Genomic DNA, 20,386 nt, shown 5'->3' on the forward strand with positions numbered 1-20,386 from the left:
TAAGAGTGCTGCATCCCTCTGCAAGATATCTCACTATTTTTGACTTTTCTGAGCCTGTCAAGTCCTTCTTTTGACCCATTTTGCCAAAGGAAAGGAAGTTGCCTAATAATTATGCACACCTAATATAGGGTGTTGATGTCATTAGACCACACCCCTTCTCATTACAGAGATGCACATCACCTAATATGCTTAATTGGTAGTAGGCTTTCGAGCCTATACAGCTTGGAGTAAGACAACATGCATAAAGAGGATGATGTGGTCAAAATACTAATTTGCCTAATAATTCTGCACGCAATGTATATATATATATATATATACACACACAAGGCATATATTATACAGTATAATAGATGGAGTGTGTACAAATATATAATATATCCAGCAGTGAACTGATATACGAGGTGCAAAATATAATATAGGCAGTGTGAACAGATATATAGTACGTATATACAGCATTTTACTGATATGTGAGGTACAAGGTATAATAGATGCAGTGTATACAGGTATATAGCATATAAAGCAGTGCCCTGATATGTGAGGTATGAGTTATAATAGATGCAGTGGCTACAGAAATGTAATATATACAGTAGTGTACTGATGTCACAGGTACAAGGTATAATAGATGCAGTGTATACAGATATATATTATATACTGCAATGTACTGATGTGTATGATGTATATGTTAATGCAGTGTGCACAGATATATAGTATGTACAGCAGTGTACTGCTATACTTACTATATGAAAATTCAAAGTTATTTGTACAAATTTTTTATCAAGCACCTGTACTTTATTTTATAATGTTTGGAGGTGCTGGTCTAACTTAGTTTTTTGCATTGTACATTTGGGGGAGTGGTTGCCTTTGTTTGGGCCATGCATTCCTGCCCATCTGCCATGGGCTTCTAAGTATATTATAGCTGGGCTCTACATTGCCCTGAATGTTGTAGGCTTCAGGCGAAAGAGAGGGAAGACTTTTAGTGCAGGTCCCATATGTGGAAGCACCTTGTCACTGGTAGATGGGCCACACCACAATTTTGATGCAGTTCAGATTTATCCATGTTTACAGTTTGCACATGGAGTAGTGTTCTGCCACATATAATGTTTGTTTGCTTTTACACTGCAGCTGTGGTAGCATGAGTGTGTACTTTATTCAAGATTGCTTGGAGGTACTAGTATATTTATCTCCGGTAAGTAGGAAATGAACAGCGGCACTCACCAATGTGCGATCACAGACGGCAGCTTTATTCCATGAGAATTAAGGCAAAGGGGCAGACAGTTCAAACACGCAACTAACAGCGGCGGCCGTTTCGCGCTATCTGCGCTTCATCAGGCTGTGCGTCAATGCGTGCTTGCGTCAACACTCCTTTTAAACTCAGGTGCAGGTTACCGTCATAATGACAGACAAATACAAACAGACAATGGACAAGCAAAAAATCAGGGACAATTACAAACACATCGTGCACATATGTTAAGACGAACTCAAAGAAACTAATTTGGAAAGCTTACTTAGAGAAATGGGCTGAGGTCATTTCTGTCATTAAGCCCCAGTTCCCCTAGCGCTTGTGTGCGCAGAACCCACCTAGCTTCCCTCTGCAGGAGGAGGCGGTGTCTGTCCCCCCCCTGCAGGGGGGGCGGGGACTGTCTCTAAACCGGAGAATGAAATACAACTAGCATCCCCATTATGGGCTTCTCTGACATGTTGGATAAATCTCGGGCACCCCTTCCCTGTTTTGATTGAGTTTAAGTGCTCCCTAAACCTTTCAAACAGGCACCTAATAGTTTTGCCGATATAAAATCGTCCGCAGGGGCACAATAGCAGATACACCACGTATGTGCTCCTGCAGTTAATGAAGGTGCTGACTCTGTGTTGGATACCCCCAAATTCTATCCACTTCTTAAGGGAATTGTGCTGGCAAAACGAGCAGCTGCCACACTTAAAATTCCCTTTGGGTAAATTGCTATTCAGCCAATTCTCACTCCTGCTATGCTTAAACCTGCTTCTAACCAGTCTGTCCTTTACAGTATGGGCCCTTCTAAAGGAGATCAATGGTTTTTGCTCGGTAAGCTCATGTAAGGTTGCATCTCTTCTCAATACGTCCCAATTTTTAAAAATAACGGAGCGGATGCGCTCTGCCATGGGGCTGTATTTGAATGAGAATGCAAACCTAGTGGGTTTGGCGTCTGCAATCCCTTGTTTATTCTTGTCAATCCCTCTACTAAGTAGACTCTCCTGGGAAAAATCCTCTTCAACCTTCCTCATATCCTCATTGAGTGGTCCCTCCGGATAACCCCTTTCTTTTAAACGTTTTTTAAGATATTGGGCCTGGCTGCAATAACTACTGTTTTTGCTATTAATGCGTCTCAATCTTACAAACTGGCCGTGTGGTACGGCTCTTTTGACGCTATATGGATGGAAGCTGTCGTGGTGGAGCAAGGAGTTGGTCGCCGTGGGCTTCCGGAAGCCCTCCGTGACCAACCCGTCGCCTTCCACCAGGACAGCCACATCCAGGAACTCCAATCTAGAGCCTCCAAAATTAAGAGTAAACGTCATGCCCATATCATTTCTATTGAGGAACTCCACAAACTCACTACACTCGCTTTCAGTACCCTCCCACACTATGAACACGTCATCTACAAAACGTAGATACGTTTTCAATTTAGACACATACGGGTTCATAGTGGAGTAAATGTACCTATCCTCAAATCTAGCGAGGTACATATTAGCGAATGTACAGGAGACGGGGGTCCCCATGGCCGTACCCAGTTTTTGCCTGTACCAATCAGCCCCAAACTGAAACACGTTATTGGTTAGGATAAACTCCAGTGCTTCACCTATAAATCCACAGTAAATCTGACTCTTGCCCAAATTGGCCACGATGTCGAGGACCGCCTCTACACCCGCATCATGTGGGATGCGGGTGTAGAGGCTTTCCACATCGAGGGATACCAACTGGTAACCATCCTGCCAATGCAAATCTTTAAGGGCTAGCAGAAAATCATTTGTGTCTTTAAGATACGCTGGAGCACTGGTGAGAATGGGTCGCAGGAGCCAGTCCACATACTTGGACAGAGGCTCCGTCACTGAGCCAATCCCCGCGCCGATGGGACGTCCCGGGGGGTGGCTCAGTGATTTATGGACCTTCGGTAAAAAGTACCAGGACGGTCTAGCTGGGGATGATGGGACAAGCTTGTCCAGCATATTCCTGGGGAGGAAGCCAGCCTCCACATACTTGGTGATCAAGGACTTAAGTAACTGCTGGATATTGGCCACGGGGTCCCCTTTGCCTTAATTCTCATGGAATAAAGCTGCCGTCTGTGATCGCACATTGGTGAGTGCCGCTGTTCATTTCCTACTTACCGGAGTTTGCTACATTCTATCCACTGCCTCAGCTGTGCACCGCTGAGTGCTTGTCTCCTCGCCAGCCTGGCCACCTGCACTGACCGTTCCACATGTATCCAGTGCTTGCTTGATTGTGCCGCCCCCCCACTTCATTTGCTTGACTAGTATATTTATGTTTTCGCATTATTTTTTAATTTGTCAAATCTGTCCAAGAATGCATGGGGTATAATACAATTTATACAGCAAAATTAATACGAAACGTACTACTGAGAACCAATTTCTAATTTGAGAAAACATGTGACAATATGTGAAGGCTGTCGCTGTAATTCCTGGTTCAGGTGAATGTATGCTTTTCAAGTTTTACACTATATAATTTGATATCTAACTATTAACCATAATTTATGGCACTGTTTCTAGCATCTAGTCCTCAGAGAACACAGCAGGCCATGCGTTTGACAATATATCAGTAATTAGCATGTAATTTCACTGTAAGGAATCCTCAAGACATAACCAAACTACCGGTATATTTTACAATTGACAAAACTTCTGTATGTATTTTTATTAAAGAAAATGTTCTATTAAAAGGATTTTCCAGGTTTTAGATATTGATGTTGTATCCTCACCATTAGTGATTAATATCCTGCTGATAAGTTTGAAGAGGTGATGGGCCTCAGATGGGCAGTGTGTCCTCTTTATAGTAAACTAAGCACTGCACCCTACATTGCATAGCAGGTGTGCTTGGTATTGCAGTTCACTGCAATACACTACAATAAGAATGAACTTCAGCAAGGCCATATGACTCATGGATGCATCATTGAAGGCTAAGGTGGAAACCACATTGTTTGCCCGAGGAGCTCCTTCCAAAATCTAATTGGAGGGAGTGCCGGATGACAGACTCCCACAGATTTGTTATTGATGACCTATGCTGAGGACATGTCATTGATATTTAACTTAGAGAGGTTCTGTCACCAGGATCAACCCTATACAACCAGGCATATAGCCTGATAGGGTTGATGAAGCTGAGTAACTCAAACCTTTCTTTAGATTCTAAATACTGGCGTTCAGGAGAAATTAACAGTTTTATTTTCATGCAAATGAGCTATTGGAGCACCAGGAGGTGGGCTTTGTGATTTGAGCAGCGCTACAGAAACGCCCCTGGTGCTCCATCCTTATAAACTCACATCCCTCCATGGCGTGTGATAACATGTCAGGTGACTGCAGATGAAGCTGATGGCGCCTCCACTTCTGGGTTCAGTGATGTCAACAACACGTGTGCACTAATCATCTAGCTGCTTGGCAAGCAGCAGAAGACATGGTGCGCTGTCAATCTAAGGGGAGGGGGAAGGTGGTTTAAAAGGATGGAGGCGTCAGACTGGAGCACTGAGGGAGTTGCTAGAATGGTGCTCAAACCACATAAGCCCACCTCTTGGTGCTCCAAATAGCTTATTTGCATAAAAATAAAAGTGTTCATTTTTCCTGAACGCCGGCACTGACAATTGAAAGAACGATATAGATTTACTCAGCTATATGCTTGGCTGTAAAGGTGTTATCCTGGTGACAGAGCCTCTTTAAATATATTGCAGCAGTATCAGATTTTCTATTCATATTTGTCCATAATATAAACATTATTGGTGGCCAGAAGTTAATAGCTATGTTTCAGCCTGTGATGATCCCACAGTATTAGAAAGTGGGATATCTCAGGTTTGCACTTTTGTACACTTGTACACAGATTATTTAAGGGGTTGGCCACTTTCTGACTGCTGTTGATCAATCTATATGTGCAATGATTCTATGGTACTTATTAATATAGACTTTGTAAATATTTTGTGCCATTTACTATGGTTCACAATCTATGTCCCATTGTTGGACAAATCGTCTGTACTTTCCGCATAGAGGTCCTATCCACAAGATGGCCGCTGATGGAGGGTCATGTGACCAGACACATGATTCAGCCTTCTCCATTCAAACACACTGCACTAAACTCCCAACAGTGCATTTGGCAGGTGCACTATATTTGGATAAAGCAGACTGATGGGGTCTTTCATCAAACTGGTGTAAAATAAATTTTTCACAGTTTCTTTGGAAAATGAAAGGTGGATTGAGTTTGGTTGCTATGGGCAACTAAGCCAGTTCTACTTTACACAAGTTTGATAAATGACCTAATAAGTGTTTTGCCTGGTAACATGACCCTCCATTTTATGGACAAGACCTCTGTATAAAGAGCACAAAAGACTTGGCCAACAAGGGGGCATACTTTATTAAATATAGAAAATGGAGCAAAATATCAACAAAGTGCTGTATAGTATCTTATATACACATTGATCAAAAGTATCCAGTAAGTGGCCAATAGTTTGCCTTGCGGTTCATGGTGAACTTTGCTCGTTCGCGGTTCGCCGAACGGGTGAACATATGGCCATGTCCGCCAGTGCCATATTATTTTACATTGCGAAGAATTTTGACCCATGACTACAGTTGAGCGGACACCTGGATGTTCAGGTTTGACGAGTTCGGCCGAACTTCACAAAAAAGTTTAGGTTCGGGACCCGAACTTGCAAAAGGCACCAAAATGTGCTTAAGAGCATGACAACTGTTCTGCAAACAAATGTGGATAGGGAAATGACTTAAAATAACATAAAATACAGAAAAATTAAAAATAACAATCTGTATCTAGGAGTAGGAGGTTGAGGAGGCGGTGGATGGGTGGATGTGGCGGTGTAGGTTGACGTAGCGGTGTAGGTGGAAGCGGCGGTGAAGGAGGAATAGGTAGCCAACACTGATTTGTGTTTTTTTTTTTTTTTTATTGGGGTATCCCCCAAAATATTGGGACATATAACAAAATAAAACAAAGAATAAGTGCACTTCAGTACAAGAATGGATGGTTGAGGCTGGTATAAATGTCTATTCTGCACAAGGTACGGACAAGTCCTGTGGAATCCATGCCTGGTTCATTTTAATAAACCTAAGCGTGTCCACATTGGCTGCAGCCTGTGATAATGCTCTCTGCCGTGCTAAACACACGTTCACACTATACACTGGCTGCAGGGCAGGTCAGCACATCCAAGGCTGACAAAGCTTTTCCACATTTTGGCCATGCTAACCTGGTAACATGACCCTCTGGCCAAACTGCTATCCGCCTCAGGCCCAGCCGCCACTGCATTTACCCAGTGTGCTGTTATGGAGATATAACGGCCCTGACCGTGCTTACTGGTCCACGTATCCGTAGTCAGGTGCACCTTGCCACAGATGGCGTTGCGCAGTGCACACTTGATTTTGTCCCCTACTTGGTTGTGAAGGAAAGGGATGGCTCGCCTTGAAAAGTAGTGGCGGCTGGGCACGACGTACTGTGGGATAGCCACCACCATAAGGCCTTTAAAACTATCCGTCTCTACCAGACGGAATGACAGCATTTCAAAGGCAAGTAATTTAGAAATGCTGACATTCAGGGGTGGGGATCGCGGGTGGGTAGGGGGATACTTCCTCTTCCTCTCCAGCGTTTGGGATATTGAGAGCTGAATGCTTCCGTGTGACATTGTGGAGATGCTTGGTGACCCAGGTGTTGGTGTTACTGGCAGATCCTCTGTTTGTGGGGTGCCAGGTGGCACTGTCACTCCAGAGGTGGATGAAGAGGCGGAGACTGCAGCAGAAGAGGAAGCAGGAGGAGCCAGAGACCTTTCTTGGTTTTTGAGGTGTCTACTCCACTGCAGCTCGTGCTTTGCACTTAAATGCCTGGTTGTGCTCAGGTTTAGAACGTTTATGCCTCGCTTCAGGCTCTGATTGCACAGCGTGCAAACTACTCGTGTCTTGTCTTTAGCACATTGTCTGAAGAACTGCCACGCCAGGGAACTCCTTGGAGCTGGCTTTGGTGTGCTCGGTCCCTTGCTGCGGTGGGCAGTAGGAGGCGTACTGTCTAGAGGATGGCCGCTCCGCTTTTGCACCCTGCTCCCTCTTCTGCTGTGCTGGTGAATCTGTGCGACCACCACCTCTTCCTCCGAACTACATCGGTCACTCGCATGACCTTGATTCCATGTGAGGTCGAGGACCTCATCATCCTCCACATCTTCTTTCACCCAGTCTTCACCCCTGACTTCCTTGTCGGTCTGCACACTTTCGAAAACCCCAGCAGTTGGCACCTGTGTTTCGTCATCATCCGAGACGTGCTGCGATGGTCCTCCCATGTACTCATCTTGAAAAATAAGTGGTTGGGCATCGGTGCACTTAATCTCTTCCACTTCTGGGGCAGGGATAGGTGGATGGCCCTGGGAAACCCTGCTAACAGAGTCATCAAAAAGCAGAAGAGACTGCTGCATGACTTGGGGCTCAGACTGCTTGGCTGATTTGCAAGGGGGTGAGGTAAAAGACTGATGGACAATGGCTGCAGGTGCCAACTGTGGTCTTTCAGCAGGAGAGTGAGTGGGAGACAATGTGAAGGAACTGGATCCACTGTCAGCAACCCAATCTACTATCGCCTGTACTTGTTCAGGCCTCACCATTCGTAGAGCAGCATTAGCCCGACCAAATACAGCTGCAGGTTTTGTCGCCTACTCGCACCTGAGGAAGGGGTTTCACTTGTGCGTGTCGCTGGCACAGATCGACCACGTCCTCTCCCTGCAACAGGAGCTCCACCAGAAAGCACCACGACCTGGGCCACGTCCCTTATTTGACGCTCTCCCCATTTTTTTAAATTTAAGATCTTGCCCTAAATGGGTGTTTAATTTATAGCAAAAAAGAACGACAGTATGTAAAGTGTGTATCTCACACGGCCTGAACCAGACTAGGCCTCAATTAAAAATTTCTTTGCACAAAATGGCTGTATTTCAAATGGCTGTATTTCAAATGGCTGAATCAAATCCTTGTATGTACAGGGGGATCACACACGCCCTGAATCAGTGTAGGCCTGAATTAAAGATTTATTTGCACCAAATGGCTGTATTTCTAATGGCTGTATTTCAAATGTCTGATTCAAAACCCTGTATGTTTAGGGGAGATCACACACGCCCTGAATCAGTGTAGGCCTGAAGTAAATATATCTTTGCACAAAAAGGCTGTATTTCAAATGGCTATATTTCAAATGCCTGATTTAAACCCCTGTATGTAGAGGGAGTATCTCAGAGGGCCTGAACCTCTGTAGGCCTGAAGTAAATATATCTTTGCACTAAATGACTGTATTTCAAATGCCTAATTCAAACCCCTGTATGTATAGGGGGGATCTCACACGCCCTGAATCAGTGTAGGCCTGAAGTAAATATATCTTTGCACAAAAAGGCTGCATTTCAAATGACTGTATTTCAATTGTCTGATTCAAACCCATGTATGTAGGGGGGTATCTCACACGGTCTGAACCAGTGTAGGCCTGAAGTAAATATATCTTTCCACAAAAAGGATGTATTTCAAATGACTATTTCAAATGCCTAATTCAAACCCCTGTATGTATAGTGGGGATCACAAACGCCTTGCATCAGTGTAGGCCTGAAGTAAATATATCTTTGCACAAAAAGGCGGTATTTAAAATGGTTGTATTTCAAATGCCTAATTCAAACCCCTGTATGTAGGGGGGTATCTCACACGGTCTTAACAAGTGTAGGCCTGAAGTAAATATATCTTTCCACAAAAAGGATGTATTTCAAATGACTGTATTTCAAATGCCTAATTCAAACCCCTGTATGTAGAGGTATTATCTCAGAGGGCCTGAACCTCTGTAGGCCTGAAGTAAATATATCTTTGCACAACAAGCCTGTATTTCAAATGGCTGTATTTCAAATGCCTAATTCAAACCCCTGTATATAGGGGGTATCTCACACGGCCTGAACCCGTGTAGGCCTGAAGTAAATATATCTTTGCACAAAATGGATGTATTTCAAATGACTGGATTTCAAATACCTAATTCAAACCCCTGTATGTATAGTGGGGATCACAAACGCCCTGAATTAGTGTAGGCTTGAAGTAAATATATCTTTGCACAAAAAGTCTGTATTTAAAATGACTGTATTTTTCAAATGCCTGATTCAAACCCCTGTATGTAGAGGTAGTATCTCAGAGAGCCTGAACCTCTGTAGGCCTGAATTCAATATTGGTGCACCAAATGGCGGTATTTAAAATCTCTGAATGTAACCCAAATGTATTAAGGGTGTATCTCACAATGACATCTGCATCAAAGGCTGACAACTAAATTTTTGGAGCCCAAACGACTGTTTGTTCAACAACTGAATTTGACAGCAGTATATAAGCCTGTAATTTCACACGTGCTGATGCTGCAAGACCTGAAAATAGTGTTTTTTGTCAAATAAGTATGTTTTTCAAACCCCAGAAAATGATGGGTGTATTTCTAGCTTAAATTGCACAGTGACTAATACAGATGTTGTAGATTGCCCAAAAAGTGTTTTTTTGCAAACAGAATATGAATGCTGTATATATTTAACGTGAATTTGCAGATCTGGCAAATACTGTTTTTTGAAAAAAAAAAGTGTGTTTTTCAAACCCCAGAAAATGATGAGTGTATTTCTAGCTTAAATTGCACAGTGACTAATACAGATGTTGTAGATTGCCCAAAAATTGTTTTTTTTTGCTAACAGAATATGAATGCTGTATATATTAAACTTGAATTTAACACTTGCAGATCTGGCAAATACAGTTTTTTTTTTTAAAAAAATGTGTTTTTCAAACCCCAGAAAATGATGGGTATATTTCTACCTTAAATTGCACACTGACTAATCCAGATGTTATAGTTTGCCCCCCAAAAAAATGGTGATTTGCAATGTCCAAAAAGCTCAGATGCAGTGCTGGTGCACTGAGCATGCATAAAATGGCCGCCACCCACCTAACTAACAGAATTCTAAAAGTTCGAATTTTTGGTCAATGAGCTCAGGGCAGAGTAAAACGATAGTGCCCTGCACCCACACAACTATTTGTCTGTAGATCGCTGAGTTAGATTCTTTCTTATGCTCTCCCTGAAATCACAAGTCCAGCAGCATCCTCTCCCTATACTTGTAACAGCAGAGTGACATGCAGCGCTACGTGACCCAAGCTTATATAGAGCCTGGGCCACATGCTGCTCTTGCCAATCACAGCCATGCCATTAGTAGGCATGGCTGTGATGGCCTCTTGGGGCAAGTAGTATGACGCTTGTTGATTGGCTGCTGTGTAGCCTTTCAAAAAGCGCCAAGAAAGCGCCGAACACCGAACCCGAACTTTTACGAAAATGTTCAGGTTCGGGTCCGGGGTCCAAAAATCCTAAAGTTCGGTACGAATCCGAACTTTACAGTTCGGGTTTGCTCAACCCTACCCATGACACATCCATCAGGTGGTACAGGACAGCCAATTGAGACGTTTCAGCATTTGGACATACCCCCTACCTTATAAATAAACCTGATCTGGCCTCCATTTTACATTCAGTCTTTCGCCAGTGTAGGGAGAGATTGCTGTGTGGAGCAGGGACAGACTGTTAGGGACACCAAATGCTAGCTAATTAGGCCACAAAAGTCATTTTAAGGACTGGTATAGGTGTGCTATTGATAGGTGTGACTTCCTTAGCGGTGTGATATACTTATAATATACTTTCTAACATAGAATGTATATTATAGTGCATTTGTATTGTGCAGCAGTTGTGTGCGGTTCTGCTGCGATACTGCAGGTATACAAAGTGTCAAACACTATTGGAATAAATAATTTCTACTCGTGTGATATACCAGTTGCCCCCCCAAAAAACTGATTGAAGCAGGAGTGTTATATACCAATAATATACTTTCTATATAGTGCATTTGGGTAGTGCAGCATTGGTTTGCGGTTTTGCTGCTTTACCTCAGCTACAGATAGTGACAAACGCCATTGGAACAAATAATTTCTACTGGTGTGATTTACCATTTGCCCCACAAAAAAACTGATTGAAGCATGGGTGTTATATACCAATTATATACTTTCTATATAGTGCATTTGGGTAGTGCAGCAATTGTTTGTGATTTAGCTGCATTACCTCAGCTACAGATAATGACAAACGACATTGGAACAATGTACTCCCGTGGCCTAAAATAAAAAATTTCTACGCTCCAACAGGACACATTTCAGAGAATTTCCCTTTAAGACGCATAAAAATGTCCCCTAATTAAGATACATATTTTTTGTAGAATTTTTGTCATTGATCCCCCTCTATTATGTCACTGTCCATGTTGTGGGACTATTTGTACACTTCAACTAAGTATTTGGTGGATGCAAATATGAGCTGAAGGTTTTTCAGGTTCACCTGTCATTAAAGTGAAAGGGGCCCGCCGCGAACTTGTGGTTCGCGAACATTTGATCGTGTTCGCGCGTTCGCGAACCGTCCCGGCAGATGTTCATCCATCACTAGTGGCCAACCCCTTTAAACATAGCAGACAATGATTCACTATGTTCCTTTATATGGATATTCAGGTTTCTTTATCTATGTGAGCAGAATGCACCATACATTATACTGACCTCGGGGAATCTCAGTGATTTAATTTAGAGTGTTGTACTCAATAATCCCACATCTGTTATATTTCTTTGTCTGAGATCATTATAAACATAGTTTGTTGCATTGTCAGTATTATAACCATTGCATTTCTAATGACCAGGATTATTTCTTTAGGAATAAAAATAGTAGGCGATATTGTAGCAATATAAAACAAGACTGGCTTCAAGCATAAAGGATAATGAGATCTATTTGCTAAGCAGTTCCATGTCATGAAACATCTTCCAGTGTACCGTAAAACACCCAAGGCGAAAGAATGTCTCTATGCCGTATTTATAACCATAGACAAAGCACAATAACTCTTAGTAGAGCAGTTCTTTAAGTGTTCTCACATAGCTCCAGATTGCAGCATGATCAGCAAAATAGCTCCAACAAATGATGAAAGGACTTGTCTGGTTTCCTATATTGATGACCTATCTTCACGATAGGTTATCAATAGAGATGGCCTTGCGGTTCGCCTGGCGGTCGTTTAGCGGCGAACTTTGTGTGTTCGCGATTCGCCGAACATGCGAACATATGGCGATGTCTGGTGGTGCCATATTATTTTGCATTGTGCTGAACTTTGACCCATGACACACACATCAGGTGGGACAGGGCAGCCAATTGAGATGTTTCAGCACATGGACACACCCCCACTCTATAACATAACCTGATCTTGCAGCTATTTTACATTCTGTGTTTTGCCAGTGTAGGGAGAGGTTGATTTGTGGAGCAGAGACAGACTGTTAGGGACACCAAACGCTAGCTAATAGGGCCACAAAAGTCCTTTTAAGGACTGTTATAGGTGTGCTATCGATAGGTGTGATATACTGAGGGGTGTGATATACTTATAATATACTTTCTAACATAGAAAGTATATTATAGTGCATTTGTATTGTGCAGCAGTTGTGTGTGGTTCTGCTGCGATACCGCAACAATATAGAGGGACAAACGCTATTGGAATAACTAATTGTAATGGATGTGATATAAATGTTGCCCCCAAAAAAAATTATCGAGGGGTGTGATATACCTATAATATACTTTCTAACATAGAAAGTATATCGTGAATTTGTATTCTGCAGCAGTTGTGTGCGGTTCTGCTGCAATACCGCAGGTATATAGAGGGACAAGCGCTATTGAAACAACTATTTGCAACGGGTGTGATATACCTGTTGCCCAAAAAAAAAATGATTGAGGGGTGCAATATACCTGCTTCCACAAAATACTGATTAAGGGGTTTGATATACCTGCTTCGACAAAATACTGATTAAGGGGTTTGATATGCCTGCTTCTACCAAATACTGATTAAGGCCTGAGATACACCTGCTTCCACAAAATACTGATTGAGGGGATTGATATACCTGCTTCCACCAAATATTGATTGAGGCCTGCGATACACCTGCTTCCACAAAATACTGATTAAGGGGTTTGATATACCTGCTTTCACAAAATACTGATTGATGGGTGCGATACACCTGCTTCCACAAAATACTGATTAAGGGGATTGATATACCTGCTTCCACCAAATATTTATTGAGGCTTGTGATACACCTGCTTCCACAAAATACTAATTAAGGGGTTTGATATGCCTGCTTCCACAAAATACTGATTGAGGGGTGTGATATACCTGCTTCCACCAAATATTGATTAAGGGGTTCTATATACCTGCTTCCACAAAATACTGATTGAGGGGTGCAATATACCTGCTTCCACAAAATACTGATTAAGGGGTGCGATATACCTGCTTCCACAAAATACTGATTAAGGGGTTTGATGTACCTGCTTCCACAAAATACAGATTGAAGGGTGCTATATACCTGCTATATACATCGAGTCTGGAGCAGAACACTGCGGTAACGCAGCCTTCCTCTACTCCAGTGGCCTACAGTAAAAATTTTATCCAGTGACCACCTAATATACCTCCAGCCACATAATCACAAGTTATTTTCTGTCAGGTGAATGCCTATTTTTTGGGGCCTGTACTCCAGTGGCCTAAAGTAGGTATGTCAATGTCTATGTTGTGGGACTATTTGTGCACTTCTAGTAAGTATTTGGTGGCTGCAAATATGACCTGAAGGTTTTTCAGGTTTGCCTGCCATTAAAGTGAATGGGGCCCTCTGCGAACGCACGGTTCACAAACATTTGATCGCGAATGCCTGTTCGCGAAACCTCCTGGCCGATGTTCGTCCATTACTAGTCATCAATATCAGATCAGCGGTGGTCAGACTCCCGGCACCCCTGAAAATAAGCTGTTTACAGAGTTAGCTGCCTTTTTATTGGTTACCTGCTCACCGTCAACACTGCAGCAGCATGGGACAGAATGTAACTACAACAGAGTGTAAGTACAACTACTCATTCCTTTTCCAGGAGCTGGAATTACAATACTCACCGTTGCAATGTCATTGGCGAGTAGAGTTGGGCGCGAGTATTTAAATCGTGAATATTAATCGAATATCGGCACTTCAAAAATTTGCGAATATTTAGAATATAGTGATATATATTCGTAATTTCGAATATTCTAGATGTTTTTTTCATCAGTAACCTCCCTTCTTGCTTGTGGGCCAATGAGAAGGCTGCAATGTCTTTGTCTGAGCTTAGCAACATCCCTAGCAACCAATAGGAAAGTTGCTTACCCCTTACTATATAAGAACCTCCCCAGCAGACATTTTCTACAGTTTTTTTTTTAAAGTTCTGAGAGAGACAGCAGTGTTATTACTGTGCTCTGTGCTTTCCACACTACAATAGATAGATAGTTAGATAGCTTATATATATATATATATATATATATATAATACAGATAGTGGGAGATGTAGGTTATATCCTGATATAGTGTAGCTGTTGCAGTGCAGTGTGATAGGTTCTGCTGTCCATACATACATGCAGACCTGCTAAAATGTGAAGTTTCACGTATTGCGTCAAAATATTCGCATCATTAGTGCTGATTAGCGCAATCGCGAATATATTGGAGCACTCTAACTGCATATAAAGCCATTTGCAGGGTGTTAGGTAGTGTGATAGGTTCTGCTGTCCATACATAGATGCTACAGACATAGTGCAGTGATGTCACAACAATACTTAGTACGCCAATCAGTAATATGTAGTCAGACCTGCTAAAATGTGAAGTTTCACGTATTGCACAAAAATATGCGCATCATTAATTGCCGATTAGCGCAATCGCAAATATATTGGAGCACTCTATCTGCTTATAAAGCTATTGTAATGTTCTGCCGTGCCAACCATTTTCTCCAGTCTCAGGAAACTTCTAGCAGCTTGGAAAATGTAGAAAAAGTGACCCACGCCTGTATTTTGTGCGCATAACGCCAATATTACATTGCCGATTTTTCGCAATCAAGAAAATAATCCCGAATTCGCAAATATATGATGAATATTTGCCCAAATATTCGTGAAATATCGCAAATTCGAATATAGCCCCTGCCGTTCATCACTACCGATCAGTAGGGCAGCGGCCTTCCTGCTGCTCATCATACACAGTGTTTTCCACTTGGCAGTGGCTGTGCTTGGTATTGCACCTAGGCCATAGGCCCAATAAATGTGATATCACATGGCCTAGGGAAAGCTGCAAGAAGGCTGCGGCTCTACTGCGAACACTGATGCTTTCTCAAACAGCTGACTGGAAAAGTCATCAGTAGAAATATCTCTGAAAACCTTTTTAAGTCAGGCAGGAAGCATAGGGTCTGTACAAAGAACAGGCAGAAGTTTGGATGGGCTGAACAGGATCAACAAAGTATCCCGGCAGAGTCATAAGCATCTGGCACAGGAGTTCAGAAGACACAAAACACCTTTTTTAGGTACTAAGCTAGCTACAAAGCTTATTGCTTAGGCACCTTCCTATAACCTCCGGACATATCCTCTTTTCACCCAGGCAGCCCCTCTGAGATGAATATTGGAGCATTTAATTTGATTCAGTGCAGGGCAAGGACTTTTTCATTAGATCCGGTGACATACTGGGTCTCTGCTAGGCGGAGGATTCAGACTAGCAGTGTTGTCCGTGACATCACCGGCACTGATGGGCGGTCTTTAGCGCCGCCCTGGCCTGTAAAACGGGCTAGGGAAGCGTTAAAGCCTGCCCATCAGTGCCGGTAATGTCACCGGGAACACTGCTAGTTGGAAGCCTTCTCCTAGCAGTGAAACATGTAAACAAAAAAGCCCTTGCCCTGATGCTCATTTTAGAGGGGCTGCCTGGGTGAAAAGGGGGATATGCCCAAGTTCAGCTCTTAACCCAGACATCCCCTTTAAATATCCCAAGGAAAGCAGCCTTGCTAGGGACTGACTAGGCCATGCAACAGCTCGTCTTTTTGGAGCTGGGAAGATAAATTGCTATGGAAGCAAGCACTAGAAAAATATAAATTTTCTTTAAATACATAGCACCAATATTCAGCGGGAGGTGGGAAAAGTCTGAAGATGCTTGAAGCATGGAGCAGGAAAGAAAATGAACATTCTAGCGGTCATGCCCGGTGGGAGAGCAAAGACATAGCAGGCACAGAAGCCAGGCACCAATGCCCATTGGGGTAGAATAGATGCTGGTGGCCATGGACTGTATGGTATTGTATGGTATATGCCATAACTGAGAGTATCACTTTAAACAATATTTTTTAATGTTTTGTAAAAGGTGGTACTGAGTACTCAACCTCGATAAATCCTGAGTTAAAGCTCTTCATGCAAAACACCTAGAGCAAGATTAATTCCACAACTGCTATTGAGCCAAAGAGCCAGCAGACTGGCACTTACCTATATAACAAATGGAGGAAAGATTACCGAATAGTATCACAGCATAACACAATAGTGCGGTGTCGCAATCATGCACTAATGATTACCTGAGTTTGCAAACAGACATGATTACTGAATGCAGCCTCAGGAAGCACAAGAGCATCCTGCAGGGAGAGAGAAAAAGCCACACATTTCCCACTTTCAGCACTCATTAGGATGAAGAATGACAATGTCGGGAAATCTGACATCCTTCTTTTTACTTTTCTCTTTTCACTCTCTTACTCGGAAGCAGAAAAGTTAGAAAAATGTTGGATTATTTAAAATATCTTACAAGCAATAAGCAAATGAGTTGGAGTTCACTTGATTGCCCAGCGCACAAACCTGTAATTTTCTGCATAGTTAATAAAGGCACGGCTGCAAATGCTGATATTAGTACTGCAGCTATCAAAATCCACAGCATGTGTTCTGATTCTAAAAGTTATATTCCATCTAAAATCTGTCTAAATAGCCATTTTGTGTAGATAGAATGTGGCACAGCCTCAACCCCTTATTGACTAGTATGTTTTGAGACTTAAAGGTACTGTCTCACTTCAGCAAATGGCATTTATCATGTAGAGAAAGTTAATACAAGGCACTTACTAATGTATTGTGATTGTCCATATTGCCTCCTTTGCTGGCTGGATTCATTTCCCCATCACATTACATTATACACCGCTCGTTTTCATGGTTACAACTACCCTGCAATCCAGGGTGGTCATAACCATGGAAACAAGCAGTGTATAATGTGATGGAAATTTTTTATCAAGCCAGAAAAGGAAGCAATATGGATATTAACAATACATTAGTAAGTGGCTAAAAATCTTTTTTTCATTTGGTCTTTATTAAAAATATTGAACCGCTCTGTCACAAAGGGTTAACAGTTTTTATAGCTATGTGCATCCTATTTTCATCTCCGATGAGCTAAAGTTAGTAATTTGCGAAGTCACGCATGACATCGTTGAATAACTTCGGTAGTTGATTTTTAAAGTGGAAAACCACTCTAAAACTTGAAACTGTACTTGCCTTTGCTTTTGAGGTACTAATCGGAACCAAAACCGAGTTTGTTTTCAAGTTTTTAAAAATCAAGTACCGAAGTTATTCAACAAAGTCATATGCGACTTTGCGAATAACTAACTTCGGCTCATCGGAGCCCATACATTTTAATACTGTACAGAGACGGATCTCCATACAGTATTAATCCGAAGTTTTGAACAAAGCGACTTTGGATGTAACATCCGAAGCTCGTTTCGCTCAACACTATTTATAATGTCAGAAAGCAGAGATAATGAGCCCGTCAGGTCCCTGCCTGACGGATGCAGAGAGACAATTCAGATCCTGCTAACAGAGCATCTTAGCTCTGTACAGAGAAAAGGACTCCATAATTTTAATAAAGACCAATTGAAAAGAAATCATTTTTAGCTCATAATGTGTGCAATGCAACAATAAAAAAAAATGCCCCGAAGGTGTACATAGTCTTTAAGGAAGATGACAGATTGATGTTGGGTTTGAATAAGATCCAAAACAACTATTTAATAAAAAATATGTATTTTCCTTTATTTACAGCATTGCTTTACACCCCTAAATCGGAAGTGGTCAGTAATCTGACTTCAAAAGGCTGGAGTATCTGTTTTTGTGGGGGGAGGGCACAGCTACAATCTCAATAGCACAAAGATATACAATACTTTGGCGACCAGAAGAAAATATATATCTGGAAGGGCAAATGGAAATTAGATCTGGAATCAGAACTCTGCATAATACAATTAAGAGGAAGGCTATGGAAGAGAAATTGTTTTCACAACTAAATTCTGGAGAATTTCAGAAATATTAAGTGCATAGCTTTGCCTGGGTTGCCTTTTACACATTTGTAGCTATCAGCCCAGAGATGTTCCGTGTGTGTGTCTACAAAGCAAATGTTATGGGTGCCTAGATAGGGTACTTCAACACACCCACTGTTATTTTGCAGAACATTCACTGCTGTGTTCACTAGGACGAAACCCAGATTTAGTACTAGGGCCCTGGGAAGAAAGAGTCTGGGTAAAGAATAGGACAGATATTGCAGATGTTTGCATTTACACATACAGCTCCTCCAGATAAACTCTAGAAAATATCTGGGTTAACTTGTAAGTTTGAATGGGGCATATGTGCATATGGATATACTATTCTGAGATGTTAGGAGTAAGATTCATTTTAAGCTTGTGAATCATGCCTATTATCTGATTAATATTTTCTTTGACACATATTTTGGAACATACAAACAGGAATATCCCAAATGTAAAATGCCTAAAGGCACTGTATTTGATCGTGTCCTAGGACAATGATATTCTATGAGAAGGTTAAAGAATTAGTTAAACTAATAGGGGCAGGAATAGATTTAAATCTTGGACTTTGTAAGTTCCATTTTGAAGATGGAGACAACAGCACCATTCAAACATATGCTAACATGGCCACAAAGATAAACAATTTGAAGCAACAGATATCAGAATTTCCTTCCTCAATAAGGGCTTAAGGAAGATTTAAGGATTACCCTAAAAACAATTTAACAAAAAATAGGGCTACAATCTTGAGCATGAAAATATCATAAAACTATTTAAATACAGGATGATTGGTAGAGATTGATTTGATTCATTGGTAACTTAGTTTTAATGAGAAACTCAGTGCTCATGTTCTGGAGGATAAAGAAGGGGATTCTTTTTTTAGATGCACATTAAATGGACTGATGGTTATAGCACTTGTATATGATATTCCTTGATAAAATACATATGCTTTGTAGTTTAGTATACTACTAATTAGCAGCCCTGACCATTGTCTTCAACTATGACTGTTCCTCATGTCCCTTGACACACTGCAAGGCCATTTATTATATAGTAGTGTATGACAGCCTTGTGGCTCGTGATTTTCAGTGTACATTTAAGGTATGCTAATAGCATATCACTTGTAGGACTTTTAGTTATACGTTAGAAAACCACTGGTATTATTTTACAGTATTTTACAGCTTTGTTCTAATTGTTAACCTTAGGGGGGAAACAATGCATATATCCATGTAATCCATGTAGCACATGTATAATTATTCTATGCTTTATTTGCATTCTATAGAAAGCTTGCATGGAGGGCATGTAAGGTTATGTGTCTCTTCTAAACATGGAAAAGATAATAGGAAATACCTTGATATAATCAACGTGACTAATTCAACCCATGTACGAGGAGAATATCTATCTTATTTTGCAAGGCTGGATACTCTTGTCTGCTCATCTGAGGCCACTGTGTACTGTAAACCATAATAGAAGCTAGCTGAACATCATAAATCAATAGTTGCTATTAGCACGTCCTACCTTTCCAATTACAATACATGACACCAGCAAAGCAAGAAGAAAACACATCTACTGCAGTTAAACCCATTGCCCAGCACAAGTAACCATGACTCTAACACAAGTTATATCTGCACGGAGGTTAAAAGGACCCATTAAAAATATACTATCATCATTCATATAAAAAAGTTGTATACAGTAGACTTACTGGTTTAGAGTAGGAGTATATGATATCTTGTCCTCATCAATAATAGTGACCATTAAGGTAATGAGGTTTGGCCAAAAATCCAAGTTTTTAATTGTTGGACCTTGATCTTCACGTGGAATATCCTGTTTCTTACCCTGCAAAATATAAAAAACCAGCATGTTACATCCTGTATCGTAAAAATAACACAATATCTGATATCTGATGAAGTACATCAGTCAATTTTCTTTTTTTGCATTTTCATTTTTCACTTCTGGTCTTTCCAGAACAATAACTTTTTTATTTTCCATTCAAATAGCTGTATAAGAGCTT

The 20,386-nt window shown here is 41.4% G+C and overlaps 1 protein-coding gene across 3 annotated transcripts in view; it reads right to left on the reverse strand.

The window, feature by feature from the left end:
* UNC13C (unc-13 homolog C) overlaps positions 1–20,386 on the reverse strand; it is a 793,844-nt gene that overhangs the window by 269,732 nt on the left and 503,726 nt on the right. For all 3 annotated transcript variants that reach the window (XM_040413932.1, XM_040413931.1, XM_040413930.1), the window contains one exon: positions 20,078–20,211. In XM_040413932.1, coding sequence (XP_040269866.1) covers positions 20,078–20,211 — 134 coding nt within the window. The remainder of the gene's footprint in view (positions 1–20,077; positions 20,212–20,386) is intronic.

The sequence above is a fragment of the Bufo bufo genome, chromosome 1 (genome assembly GCF_905171765.1).
Source record: "Bufo bufo chromosome 1, aBufBuf1.1, whole genome shotgun sequence".
In the NCBI taxonomy this organism is placed as follows: domain Eukaryota; kingdom Metazoa; phylum Chordata; class Amphibia; order Anura; family Bufonidae; genus Bufo; species Bufo bufo.